Below are 15,215 nucleotides of genomic sequence, written 5' to 3'. Positions count from 1 at the left end.
ATTGGCGTATAGTTAGCAGGTGGAGCAGATGATAAGTTCGAATCTTAATCGGACTTACATAGATCGATGTAACATAATTTGGGAAGTCTAAAAAACATTAATTCAGAGTTTAGGAATTAACTGTTATTATTTAATTGATGGTTTTCTAATTGTGACTGGGGGGCAGGCTGCGCATGCGCATACGCCCTTGTGGCCGAGGGTATACAGGGTCCCCTTTAGCCTCCTGCTGGTGGTGCACCGGCATGTTTTGGGGGTAATTTTGAACCGAAAAGTCCTTTTCCACTTTTCTCTCGGACGCACCCCTATCGAGATATTGGGGTGAAAAGCACGGCCAATGGGGCGCGAGAGAGAGGGGGAAAGATACTATTATACTATTATATACTATTATACTACTAGATACTATTATATAGTGGTATATATAGAAACTATTCCCAAATGATTGAGATTAGTTTCATCTCAAAATTCGTTAATTACCTTCTAACTATGTGTCTGTTCTTGGGCCTTGACCTTTTTTTGCCATCATTTTGTACGGGGGCTGAAGGAAACCATAGAAGACCCCAACCCCACAGTCGGTCGATCGTGCAGGGTCCTGTTGTATTCATCTGTCGCACTGACTAGTGTCACGTCCAATCTGGTGCTCGGGTATTCCCGGTCTGGTCCACAAGTGCGGGAATTTTCAAATAAAGTAAATAAACATTAACACCAGTTTTTACGTTGATCCAATTTTTGGGTTTATAATTCACTTTGAACTTGGAATAGTTTTTAAAATTAGAGCTTCGAATTTTAGGAGTCGTTGAGAATTGTTTTCGAAGTAGTCGTGTTCCCGTATGGGGTGGGCCTGTCTCTAGTCTTATTCTAAAAATTAGTCCAGGTTTCTAAGATGTGGGGTTCATCATACGGGGAACAGGAAGGGAGCAATCGTGGCCTTCAACTTTGTAACAGAGTTGGTCTTATTATCACGTAATAGCCCAGGCTGACCAACCCCTACTCTCCATGCTACGTGACTTGAACAAAGGGGCCTCACATGTGGCTTTTAGAGAGAGATAGAAAGGACTTGACTTTCTCGAAGAAAATCAAACTGTCTCTGGAAAAGGTTTTACGACTCAATCGGTTTAATGCAAAGCGCAAATTGCGCTTAACAACGTAAGAAGACAAATTTTACAATGGACCTTTGTTTAAGATAACCAGAACTATATTGAGAGATTTGAAGGTTTATCGCTCGTTTCCTATTTCCAAGTTTCAACTCACTTTCTAAAATTCTACATTTTATTGTCTTTAAATCGTGGGAATATGTATACTGCATCGACTAAGTCAGTTGTTAAATGTAGAATCGGGGAAAAATTATCGGGTAATGCCCCGGGTAAAAATGGTAGTCTGTCAAATATGGTAGGCAGATGGACACGGTATTTTATTAAGGTAGGATTAGGATAATTTGTAAGGCTGGAATTTTGGATGTAGTTGTATTGAATTGATTTAAGACTGTGTTCGATTTGAACACTCTGGAGTTGTAAGATCCAGAGTTCTGACCTGCACTGAGCAGTACTTTCAATCCTGCTACACGTCAAAGTGTTCTTTGTGGAGCTGATTTGTGATGAGGGGATGAATCACACTCACGATTTATCTCAAACATTGAATTTATTATACACAAATTTTTGTTGGTAATGTCAAGTTTGGCAAGTGATGAACTGTGCCATTTGTCGTCTACAAGCAAACGAAAAGTCCTTCCGTTTACAAATTTCCACTTTTTGTCTACAAGTAAAGCCGATAACTCAAAATATGAAAGCAAAAAGATATTGCAATATGGTTGAATTAACAATTATATGAATATTGGTATGACAAACGGAACTACATATTTCATTTCTCGGTGAAATTTAATGCAAATCTTTTTGTTCACAGGTGCAGTGGTTGTGACATTTTTTATATGTTGGGCTCCCTTTCATGCCCAGCGTCTACTCTACGTCTACGACCGGACCAGATCATTCAGTGAAGTAAACGAGTGGCTATATTTCCTGGGAGGTTGTTTGTACTACATCAGTACTGCGATCAATCCCATTCTTTACAATGTGATGAGTGTTAAATACCGCAGTGCATTCGTTGAAACCTTGTGCTGTATACCGGCGGTCAACCACTTCAACAGAGAGGACCAAAGCAGTATGAAGGAGACCACTATTTATCGATACGGTTCATGTCGCAACTCTCAGATATCACGTGAACGAAGTCGGAGCGTCAAGTAGGTACCATATTTCCTGGTAATAATCATTCAAGTAACTTCAAAATGACAATTCTATGGAACTCAATTATTGCTCCGCTCATCTAGCTGCTGAAAACAGAAAAGTACACCCCAAAAAATACTGATTTAAGTCGACGTCAACTTGATGACAGCTGTTATTTTTATTCAAATTCAGTAACTTTAACAAACTAATTCGGATTTCAGATCTCAAAAATTGAAAAGTGATATATTTCAAGTAAATCCAAAATAGTACAGACTCCACTCGACAGCAGTTTGATTCTCAACGATTTTTCGTGTGATGCAAATCGATTGACTCATACTACATCAATTTTTAAAAAACAGGTTTCTTATTATTATTACTATTATTATCATTTGTTTATGGCGCTGAGAACTGTTGTCTTGCGGCGGTACAAAACTGTCAAGTGTCATAGAAGCTCAAAAGTAAAGTATTTCAAGGTCAAACGGCCCAAGCCGACATCGGTATGAATCAAACAGAAAAATCCGTTGGAATCAAACGGAACGATCGCCTCCAATGAGATCAAAAAATTTGGTTTGACCAAAATCAAAATGGGAGTGATTCACATCGAAGTTGTTCGTCGAACTGGCAATCGGGCCCGAAGCGGTTGAGTCCTGGGGGGGGGGGGGGAATGGCGGTATCGGCAGGGAGCGCTATTTTTAATCTTTCCGGAATTCTTGACTGAGGGTTTAAACTTGTAAACCCGAGTAGAACGCTAAAGTCGATTTATTGTCCCGTCATATGTTACTGCGCCGATATACGTGTTTGGGCGACGCACCATAAGGACCTTCTGAGGGAGCACGATCTGTAAGTGGAGTGACAGCACGTGCCGTACCTAACGTGGTAGGTCACCCCATTAGTACTGTCCGAAGATTGCGATTTGACATGCGGAGTATTGGAGTTTACAATTCAAGCTGTTTATCAAAAATTAATTTATTGTTGGATTGAATAGGTTTTTGTACGATTTGTATTTCTTTAGTTTTCGTGTTTCCACGTGAGATTGGAAAACATTTTTATGGGTGAAAATTTCGAGAAGTTCGGGGTATGATGGTCTAAAGGAGGTGCATGAGTGGGACGATTGTTAATGTGAGATATCAGATCCAGGGTGTTGTAGCCCTTTAGTTACTCTAAAGAAACGAAGCCAGAGCGGTGGTGTCTTCCGAGCGTATAAAATAAAAGGGAATAAAATAACATTTTCGTTACTGAGGCGCGGAAAGCGCTACCTACCCGACTGGTTTGAGGACAATAGGTTAAATTGCTTTAAATTGCCGCGTTTCCACTCAATTACGGAAATTAGTCTTGGAGATAGTGGAAGGGGTAGTTGCGTCGTGTATAGATACTTGGGAGCACTCGGCCGGTTTTGTTGGAGGTTTCGAAATATGTACTTGGCCGATACGCTTCCGCGTATCTCGATATTATAAGACGGGACTCCACCGAGATACATTACAGCTCCTACGAGTATAGGTGCTTACTTACCTTCCGCTCAACGCGATCTGTGATTCCTCTAACGGAGACTGTCGGAACTTCGGAGTGACATGACAGTTGAGCATTATTCATTATTTAAAGCATTATTCATTTTTTAGCATTATTCATTTTTTAGCATTTTGATTAAGATTCCCCCCCCCCCCTTTCTTCGTGCGCCCCTTCGCCCACTTCCCACCAGTCTTCGTAACGAAAAACAGATTATGGCATCAGGACGATAGGGACAGATTGTAAATCGTGCTGCAAACTTCACACTCCTCACAATCCTTCACCTATCGTCCTCATGCCATAATCTATTATCGGTTTGTAATAATGTTTTGTCTCTCTGGCTCAAGATAAAGTGGAGCTGCGTATATGTCGCACTCCTTTTTGGGCCCGTTCTGATAGCTTACTGCCGGTTGGACTGTACACACCTATTTTCTCCCCTCTCTTATCTTCAATGCTATGCTCATAGCTCATGGTAGGGCAAATATGGAATCGCCAAGTATTGACGCTTCAGTACTAAGCCAATATTCGGACAAATCTAGAATCGCCGATGATAATGCTTTATCACTTTGCTAATACCCAGCCAAGTGCAGAATGACCAGTGACTGCTACTTGAGTGCTAGGACAATCGTCGGTCAAGTGTTGAACTGCCAATCATTGATGCTTGAATGCTGCACGAATGCTATTGTACAATGAGCTGCCATTAGTGGGCCAGGATTAGACCGATCCTTGACCTGACCGGCTTTAAGTGGTTAAATGACTAGCACTCAAGACTTTGATGTTGAACTCCTGGGTGTGAGATTGGACAGGCGATTAATCGATCAGCTAAAACTTATTTTCATCAATAATCCGCGATTGGGAATTCAATAATTAAGAAGTTAACAGCTATCGATGATGATTTTTTCAAATTTTCTGTCTTCTTCGTGTTTATGGGATTCATTAATAAAATGATTCATGATTAATTAAATGTATTGGGTATGGGATATATAAGTGAATATAAAATGCAGTGGATTTAACTTTTACATTCTTCTTATTCGAAATGGTACTAGGAAGAAGCGTCTGTTCTCTGCGGATCTATAGACGAGACTAAAAACTGATCACAAATCCTAAAAGAATACTCGTCACCTAAATGAAAGAACTCTCTGTTCTTTCTCCCTATGAAATCATTGATTATGTCTATATAAACACTCGGGCGGTACTTCGGTGCCGTCCGCGTTGATTCGTTTTTGTAACCGTCATTTCTCTTTTATTGAAGTAGATCGTCGCGGGTCTGCCGTCAATTTAGTCGCCAATCGGAGGTAAGGCACTCATGGAACGCCCTAGAAGCGAATTTGATTTTCTCCTCTCCCTCTCCGGCTACCTCTCGATTCTCGAGCGCGTTGTTCCTCGAGCTCGTCTGGCGTAGAACGCCGTGGTATAGAGTCAAGCTAAGTTTTTTCGATTTTTGCAATACCTGTTAACCCACCAAATATACGAGTCGCACTCTATTAATAATGACTTTATGACTTTTATTGCCGTTAGACGGTCCTCATAAGTCTAGAGCTGTAATCAGCCTTCCGGCCATTTTACACCCTGCCCCTACCCAGCCGTCTAGTCGCTGGTCTCGAGTATCTGTGCCCTACGCGCTAACTCATAGAGCCCCTCGATACCGTCCCTGTCGACATGTATATCTATGCATACAGACCCAAAAACGTCCCATCTGACTTCATCGAGCCCGCTGCATCTTGTGCATAGGTGAAGAGATCTTTTGCATAGGGGGTCACTCCCTTTGCCTATCCTCGATAAATACTGAGCCAGGGACCAGTGTCCAGTGATAAGCCCCACTATGCTATTAATAATAAGGTGACATTAGAAGCATCAACAACGTGTTCACTGATTATTGACCTTCGTCTCACAGAGTTTTCCTTCTTCTCACTTGGCAAACTGGATCGAAAATCCACGAGATCAATTGAATACGTTAACATCTTTTAATTAATTCTATGAACTTAACTTAGTAATCCAATAAAATGGTTATCGGGAAAGGAGTTGAAACAACACTCGGCTCGATAAATTACTGTTAATAGTGGACCTCACCTGAACTTTGTCGTTGGTCAATGATTTCTTGTCATGTCTGGCCTGGCGGTGTCATCCGAATGTTCCGCCGATTATCCACCATTCGATTAACCGAACTTCGGCTAATTTTGTCATCTGGCCAACCAGTCTTCGGTCAGTTATTGCCCAATAGTGTAATCCTACTTCGGCGTCCACGAAAATGCCACCCTCTGACAGATAAGCACCCGAGTGCCTTTAAGGGGGTGCACTGAGAGGGAAACATAACTTTTCCAAATAAATATTTTTCTGACCAGAATTCGAAGCGGATTTTCCAATGGAAATTTGGGGCATTGGTTTGTTCAAAACAAATATGATGGAGAAATTATATACTTCTCTCAGTGGGATGTTCCTTGCAGATGGCGGAGCTCCCTTCGTGTGTTCTAGAACGTAAAGTTTCACACTTCCCGGCGAAGCTCGTCTACGGTCGCCAGAACGAGTAATGTGGCGCAGCCAGACAAAACTTCTACTAGGGAATTTACGAAGACTGAATGTTAGGAGTACTTTGAGGGTATTCTTTCGACGGACGTCCATGCCAGACAGTATTTTTCGTAGTCTCCCTTGATCACAAGAAAAATCTATATGTGAGGTACAGTTCCTGGGATACAACACGACGTAATGCGAGGGGAGGAAGACGCCTGTTTGTGACACAACAACGGGAGATAGGCAATGATAGGAAGACGAAAGGGATAATACCGAAGTTTTTGATAAACGAGTTACAGTGATTGTAACTCCAGTACACTGCAACGCTATCGCTGTAGTATCTCGAGTGTATCGAAAGGTGAGCAGTGTTTTTAGATGTCCTATTTATAAAAGTATAAGTACTGTGACCTTGGCAGCGAGGAATTTTGTAATAATTAATTCCTTTTGACTGAGTCACTAATAATGGGGAAATTTTTTCTTTTGATTTATTTATATTGAGAGGGAAGGCCTGCAAAAAGAGTTAGAAAAATGGGGTAACAAATAATAACTGGGGTGGACTGGTAAGATTATTAATAAATTTAATAGAAATCACTACTTCTTTTTGTCATTCTTGTTAGCAAAATATTTAAGGCCTTTTTAAATAAATTCCGAGGGAAGGGGTAAGGCTAACCAACCTACGACGCACGCAGGTATCTATATAATTTAAATAAGGGGGATTCTAATATGATTTCAAATTGAGGGAAGAAGTTAGGGGAACGATTAATTTTATAGTTAATGAAAAAGAAAAACTAAGGGGGGGGGAAATAGAGATAATCAGGGGAAGTCAATTATAACAGGAAGACTTACCATTGGGGGGAGATTATTTTAAGGGGCCGGCAAATAGATAGTAAATTTGGGGCGGGAAGAAAATATAAGGGGGGCTTTCACAGTTCCAGGGGGGCCTTCAATCTCCAGGTTGACTTCACGGGGCAGCAAGATAATTACTGGCCGATGTCCACAGCTTCTCAATTCCTCAGCAATTCCTCCTTCTCCACCAATTATCTCCTCCTTCTTCTTCCCAATTCTTCTCAACTTCTCCTTTTCAGACTTCTCAACTTTTTCTCTTAAAACTCCTCAACTTTATATTCTATTTCTCCAATCCTTCCGACACTTTCTCAATCTCTTATTAACTCCGGAGCTGGTCCAATTCGTTCTTCGCGGTAATTTTACGGAGACTTCTCGGGGCAACTCCAAAACGGGGACTATGTTGGAACTGAACTTGCGCTATTCCAAAGCCGGAATCTGTTTTCGGGGTAACTTCAACACGGGATTATTCTCGTGCTACTCCCAAGCCGGAATGGACATCGAGACACTTCTCGCGGTCCTCTCCGTGATCCTCTTACTGGGTGGGGGGAATTCCTTTGATCAATCGTCACACAGGGATGATGTCACGTGGGGTCCCTCTGCTCTGGATACCATGGCAGTGAGGCAACTGTGAGTGCTTTGTCGAAGAATTAAGGGGGGAGGGGTAGGAATCTACTCGGGAGTGGGGGTCCAACGGTATCTAGAAAACCAAACCTACAATACTAAATATTATAATTATTAGGGGGCGGGGGAAGGGCGCAAAATATCTACCTCGTCACAGTACATAAAATAAGTTAGTCACCTAAACCATTGGCTAACTTCATGCGCAAGCCTTCATCATTGGTCGATGTATTCGAGGCGGGAAATTCAAATACGCCGCGCGAAGTGCTCAAGCAGTCTCGTGTTCATTCACGAAGAACCGATTTTTCTTTTTGGGGAGTAATTTTCCAGTCCACCTTGAATGGTTTTAAGACATGAATGTCGTAATAAATTCCCTTTCAATATAAATAAATTGAAAGGGAAAATTTCCCCATTATTGGTGATTCAGCCGAGAGGATTGAATTGTTACAAAATTCCTCGAGGCCAAGGTCACATTGCACCTCGATTCTAGTATCCGGCACAGTAATTGTTCACAAACTTTTCTGTCCGTGTAGATCGAATCGTGCGTATTCAAGTTTCAATTTCTATCTGGGATTGGTTGAGAAATTTACGCAGCAATGCGATACATTCTTATTTCAATGATTTCATGCGGTGGGAAATATCGCAGGATCCATTGTCCCCGAAGCATTGACTCTCTATGTTGATCGTAAAAGGGATACAATCAGCGGATTAATGCTCTACACTGTGTTGTCGTCACTCTCCTGCCCGGGTAGAAATCGTGATCAGGTCACTCTCAAACACTAATCACGAATTGATTGTAGAAGTTGATTAGATATGTTACGTCCCCATCTTGGATCTTCTATCAGCGGAACTGGGAAGACAAACTTCGTCCTCGGTCTCGGTGCCGAACGTCCCGCATGATTTCGATGTTGATTGAGCTGATCGCCCAGTGATCTGGTCCAAATGGCGACTCCACTGCAAACACGAGCAAAACTTTATCAGTTAGTTCGTTGTCCTGTGAAACTAATCCTATTACCAACTGCATGACCACTATCATGGACTCAACGGTTCGGATTGAATTGTTGGAAAATGATACGTTTGTCATTGGATTGATTGGACAAGTGCTATAAAATCCGAATATGTTGGCTAACTTTCTCTGTCGGTGATTGTTTTCAGGAAAAAGGAATGTTGGAATTTTTTAACTTTGCTAAATGACGAGGCTAGGTCTTTTTTACTGTTTAATTTTAACCGGAATATTTTTATTTGACAAAGATCTCATCCAGTGCGGTTTGGGTCAAGAGCGCTCGGGGCTTAAAGAATTTAATTTTACCGCGAATGGACAGTTAATTGGGCACTAGTCAGCTTACGCCGGAGATTTTCTGTGATGCAGCGATAGTCAACGTAGTTTTAAGCCGCGAGTGAAATATTAAAAATAACCTCCCGAAGAGTGACAAATTTGGGAATAATTTATCGGGCAATTTTAGTTAATGAGAAATGGAACGTATGGTTTATCACGCTATGGGGTCAGGGAATTTCACATGTTATTGTGATCAACAATGTTTTTCAATATTTATGGAGCAAGTTTTTTAGATGAATTTCAAAATTTGGATGATAAATTTTTAAGCCAACAATTCTCAACACTGAACGATAAATATTTGAGGAAAGGATTATAATGAGTTCATTGGATGAGTAATTAACATGAACTTTTTTAGGAAGTTAATTACTATTGATTGAAAAGTATAAGATAAATTTACATCTTGAACTGTTTTTTTATGATTAAATCATGTAAAGCCAGATGTAGGATAATTATCTGTTGACAATATTCTAGGGGTCTTCAGAAGAATCATTGAAAGATCTTCGAGAGATCTCCTTGATGACCCAAAAAGATTTTTTGAAAGATATTCAGAAGACAATATTTTTTTCTGAAGAAGTTCTGAAATTGACATGGGAAATTAGTCTTTAAACACTCTCTCCCGAACAGATCTTCAAACAAGAATTGTCTTCAGAAGATTTTTAAAAGAATCTTCTGGGATTACCGGGGAGATGTTTCGGAGATGTTCTGATGATTTTCTTGAAGGTCTCTGGAAAATCTTCGACAGGCAAATTTCACCACGTGCAGCATGAAAACATATGTTTTCTTCTGCAAAATTTTTATTTCGACGATGTGGTGATACTTCAAACTCTCTAAATTCCAGAAATTTAGTCATTAATTATTTATTAGTCTTCTAGTTATTTTTCCATGTCATCATAGTTTTTGAATGAAATAATCGTGAAAATTAATTCGCCATTTTCCAATTATATGCGATAATGGGAAGAAAGGTGTTATGTTAACAATGATGTGATAATTGGAATGGAAAATTTGAGAAGAGAAATATTCTTTGAAGAGCCAGGAATCTATAGACGCCATTGAATTTAATTTTGCATTTCAACAATTGTGATAATTTCCAAAAATTTAAAACTTGAAAGAATATCGTGATATAATTTGAAGTGGAAAATTTGAAAAGAGAAATATTCTTTGAAAATCTAGAAATCTACAGAAGCCATTGAGTTTAATTTTTAAATTAAACAATTACGATAATTTCCAAAAATTTAAAACTTGAAAGAGTATCGTGATATAATTTGAAATAGAAAATTTGAAAATATAAATATTCTTTGAAAATCTAGAACTCTACAGAAGTAATTGAATTTAATTTTGAATTTAAACATAAGAAATGATTTTCCTGATGTTCCTAATTCGTATTTCCCTCGTATCTATTCCAGCCACCTAATACCTAATTTGTAGAAAAATATCGATGTAAGCTTTTTGTTATAGGTATCAGTCAACAAACTCAAAGGATCTAATACATATGAAAGTACCAGACGACCAAAATGACAATCTTTGTGGCAAACGACGTACTCTGAATAGCAAAGTGATAGATAATCACGATACAGTCTCGACCAGGAAACTTTCCATCGTCATACACTCGAGCAATGGAAGGGCGAAGTCTCGTGCAAATGAGATGACTACATTACCAGACGAAACTCACATATGATGGATCACTCAGCGGACTTTATCTGCAAAGTATAGAATAATTGAGCTTTCATCAGCGTAAATTTTTTCATGGAGAATATTGTAAATTGCTCATGCTATCTAATAAACAATAAATACGATGTCCATATATTTTCATCAAGCCTGACTATTCACGCATTTGATGGTTCGTTAGAGTCCTATCCCCTTTAAAGGGGATGTAGTACCACTCTCATTGCAATAGCCCACCATATCAGCGGTAGAATTGTTTTTTTTTGTAAGGCTAGTGCTATCCCGCCTTTTTCCCCCACTACAACTCTGGATTTCATATGATATTAGAAACTTGCAATATCTCTTATTATAGTTGGGCGAAGTACTGCTTGAAGCGTTGAAAAACATCTTTGAAATATTTTGAAAATATTTGAAATATTTTTAGAGCATTCGAAACATGTTCAAAACATCTTGAAAGCATTCGAAATATATTCAAAGCATCTTGAAGATATTCGGAATATGTTTGAAATGTTTGAAAAATATTTTAAACTTTTAGAAAGCATTCAAAACATGTTTAAAAATATTAACAAAAAAATGCTTGAAATATTTGGGAAATATTTGAAACATTTTGAGAGCATTCGGAACATTTTTAAAAATCTTGAAAATATTCGGAATATATTTGAAATATTTTAAAAATATTGGAAACATTTTGAAAGCAGTCGAAATACATTCAAAACATTTTGAAGACATTTGGAACCTGTTTCACAATTTGGAACTTTTTTAAAGCAGTCGAAACTCGTTTAAACATCTTGAAGATATTCAGAACATGTTTGAAACATTTTGTAGACTTTTAAACTGGGTTTAGAACGTTTAAAAAAAATTCAGGTCTTGGATGGATTACACCGCCACCCAAGTCGGTCCTGGATGACGTCATTCCATCGTCTTCCACAACGGTCACGTCCCTTGGTGGTGAGATCCCGCCTGCAGGAAATAAAAAGTCGCCTGGCAAATTATATCATTCATCGAACACATTCCCCAACCATTTTGCCATCTCCTCTAGACTATTCTAAATGACGTCATTCGTCCACAACATTTCTCACGATCGTACAGAATTCTCCTTCCGGCACATCTCATATCACGGTGATAAACCGTAATTTGAACTGGCGGCGCATTTACGACATCGTTTCTGCTCTCGCCCTCCACACCCCCAAGTCTCTTCTATGATATTCCATTGCTAATTCAGATCATCACCCCTTGAATGTTGTCTTATTAAAAAGCAAATTTCAACATTATTTAAATTACGAAAAAGATTCATAATTTTTTTTGAATATTTTCGACGCTCGGGTTGACCCGGCCATCACATACACGAAACTGTTTACTTCATTTTTGTTAATTATCATATCTGACAGTATTTGTAATTCATCACGATAAAAGTTTTTTTATTTTGTGACGAGGCAGATATTTTGCGCCTTTTCCCCGCCCCTTAATAATTACTATTCATAGTATTATAGGTGTTTCGGGACAAATTAATAATCAAAATTGATTCCAGACAAGTTGTAAATTTGGTTGGTTTGCTGATGCAAAATCAATTCATTGGGAAACGTGATACGCCGATTTGGTTCTTTGTATCACTTGAGTTAACGAGGATAGCAAGGAATGTTAGACGATTGATAAGAAATGCTTTATATTAAATAAAATACGGGACACACTTGGGGTGTTAATTACAATGTTGTTTCACTCACTGTTCATCCTCAACTGTCTGAATATTTCGTGTAAAATTTGTTAGTGGAATCTTGCAAGGTGGAAGGGGAAGAGGAAGTAGGCAGAAGGGATCAATGAAATTTAGGATTAGGACAATTTTAAGAGAGACATTTTGAGGATTAGTCCAATTGCTGTCAATAATCATTCAGAGAGTAGACCGACGGTCGGGCGAAAAAATAATCCCTTGTTGTAAGGAGATAAAATTGTCGGGAATGGGAAGATTTTAGTTAATGACGAATTTATGGCTAAATAGCTCTATGAAATTAGAAGACCTTTTTTTGGTTTTTATTCCCCAAGACGCGCCGAGACATAAATAAATAAGAAATACTAATTTCGGGTATTGGCACGCAACAATAGGTTTTGTTTTCTAGCTACCGTTGGATACCCCACTCCCGAGTAGATCCTACCCCTTCGCCCCAGCACTCACAGTTGCCTCACTGCCATGGTATCCAGAGCAGATGGACCCACGTGACATCACGTGAAAAATAAAAAATATATTGTCAACTCGTCGCATTTCAAGATTCATCCAGTATGATAATTACAGATGATGATCACTTGATGATTTTAGTAGATAGTTTTTTCCATGTGTCCATCACACCTGTGTGACGATTCGTCAAAGGAATCCCCCCACTCACCAAGAGGATCGCGGAAAGAACCGCAAGAAGTGTCCCGATGCCCATTGCGGCTTTGGAATAACCAGAGAATAGTCTCGCTTTGACGTTACCCCCGAAACAGTCCCGTTTTGGAGTTGCCCCGAGAATAGTCCCCGTTGAGGTGCCCCGAAATAGAAGGAGAAAAGAAGAATAAAGAAGGAGAAGTTTTGTTGGAGAGAATCCCAGAGAATTTTGGAAGAAGAAGAGTTTTGGGAGGAATAGGTAGGGAAGAAAGACAACTTGTGGAGAGGAGAGAATCGGTGGAGAAGGAGGGATTGCTGAGACGTTGGAAAGATTTGGACATCGACCATCGTCAACCCCCTGCTGCCCCGTGAAGTCAACCGGGAGATTGGAAGCCCCCTTGGAACTGTGAGTGTCCCCTAATATTTTCTTCCCGCCCGAAATTTATCATCTATTTCCCTGCCCCCTTAAAGTAACCTCCCCCCAACGGTAAGCCTTCCTGTTATAATTAACTTTTCCGGATTATTTGTATTCCCCCCCCCCCCAATTTTTCTTTTTCATTAAATTATTAAATATTAAATATTAAAATATCAAAATATTAATAATTAAAATATTAAAATATTAAAATCTCCCCTTATTTAAATTATATAGATTTCTGCGTGTGTCGCAGGTTGGTTAGCCTTACCCCTTCCCTCAAAATGATTGAAACAAGGCCTGAATTATTTTGTTAAAGAAAAATTATAAGAGAAAGTCGAGGATTTCTACTAAATATATTAGTAAATTCAAATTCCACCCGAGTCCTTATTTTTATCCCCATTTTTATAATCATTTCTCCAGGCCTTCCCTATTTCCTTATTACTGGTAACTCAGCCGGAGGAATTAATTGTTATAAAATTCCTCGAAGCCAAGGTCACAATTTACACGTGGATATACGTCATCACATTGTCATATTATTCAGTTTAGTATATGCTCAGTATAATGGATTGTCGACGAACGATTTTCCATTCATTTTTTATAGGCGAAATACTTAATCCAATCTACGGAATAATAAAATAGAATCTTCAATGGAATTCTCATAAAATTTCGGTAAAATACAACATAATTTTTAATCGAATTCACTCATATCGGGAAGTGATTTCTTTTATTTCAAATGCAGAGTAATAATTTTTCCAGAAAAGATACATCACTGATATAACTAGTCAATCTGAAATTCCATCACAGTCACATCTGCGTTATCTGTTCTCAAAGGATTCTCATTCACTGTAAATTTTTCATTTCCCAGATGTGCGGAGGTTTTATCGTTTCATAATCAACTTCAATTTTTCATTAATTTCGAATATAAACATCTGCGGAGGGCCGAATCACTTTTAAAGTCTCCTGCATAATAAATCCTCCCATTGAACTTACTCTCCATTCCTATAATAGAGAAGAACCCCCTTATTGGAGATTTCTAAGCTCTAACTAATTCAATTTCTCGGTACCGCAGTCGCGGCGCATTCAGAACATGTTCATAGTCCTATTAGGCCAGCGAGAATCTCTAGTAATGTGAATATCCCGAGGAAGTAGTTGGTAACTTAAACTACTGCTCTTATCTTGGAGACCAGAATATTCAAATGTCTGCATTCCCATTTACATTTATGTACGAAATACATTAACAGACGCGTTCCATGTTTTCTTCTCTGTTTATAATTGAACATAAGAGAAATACTCTCACAATACCCACTTCACCCCGTCTGGAGAGTCGAATACAGGCGAAAATATATGAAGTATACAGAGATATATTCCCCTAAAAAATTCAATATATCATGTCAGTAACTGAGTAGATTTGTCATCTAACACTTCCAAGTTAATAAATTATTTTCATTTGAAAGAATCGAATAAGACCAGGCGTTGAAATTTGTTTTTATTTTATCTATTTTTTTATTTGTTTTCATTTTATTTATTTTTTATTTGTTTTTATTTTATTTATTTTTTATTTGTTTTCTCTTTACTTATTTTTTATTTGTTTTTATTTTATTTATTTTTTATTTGTTTTCATTTTACTTATTTTTTATTTGTTTTTATTTTATTTTCATCTATTCACAAAACACACACACAAATTGTGATGAAAACTTTGATTACTGACGATTATGATTTTATTTTCACTCAAGATTGACTGTATTATTGTACTTGTAG

General features: G+C 38.5%; 1 protein-coding gene across 1 annotated transcript in view; it reads left to right on the top strand.

The window, feature by feature from the left end:
* LOC135169880 (neuropeptides capa receptor-like) overlaps positions 1-10,825 on the top strand; it is a 77,764-nt gene extending 66,939 nt beyond the window's left edge. Inside the window, exons 5-6 of the mRNA XM_064135266.1 lie at positions 1,897-2,230; positions 10,480-10,825. Of these exons, the coding sequence (XP_063991336.1) occupies positions 1,897-2,230; positions 10,480-10,699 (554 nt within the window). The 3' untranslated portion in view covers positions 10,700-10,825. The remainder of the gene's footprint in view (positions 1-1,896; positions 2,231-10,479) is intronic.
* The last annotated feature ends 4,390 nt before the right edge of the window (positions 10,826-15,215 follow it).

The sequence above is a fragment of the Diachasmimorpha longicaudata genome, chromosome 16 (assembly GCF_034640455.1).
Source record: "Diachasmimorpha longicaudata isolate KC_UGA_2023 chromosome 16, iyDiaLong2, whole genome shotgun sequence".
Taxonomy (NCBI): domain Eukaryota; kingdom Metazoa; phylum Arthropoda; class Insecta; order Hymenoptera; family Braconidae; genus Diachasmimorpha; species Diachasmimorpha longicaudata.
Note: the sequence above shows the minus strand (reverse complement) of the source record. Positions and strands in the feature narration are given on the sequence as shown.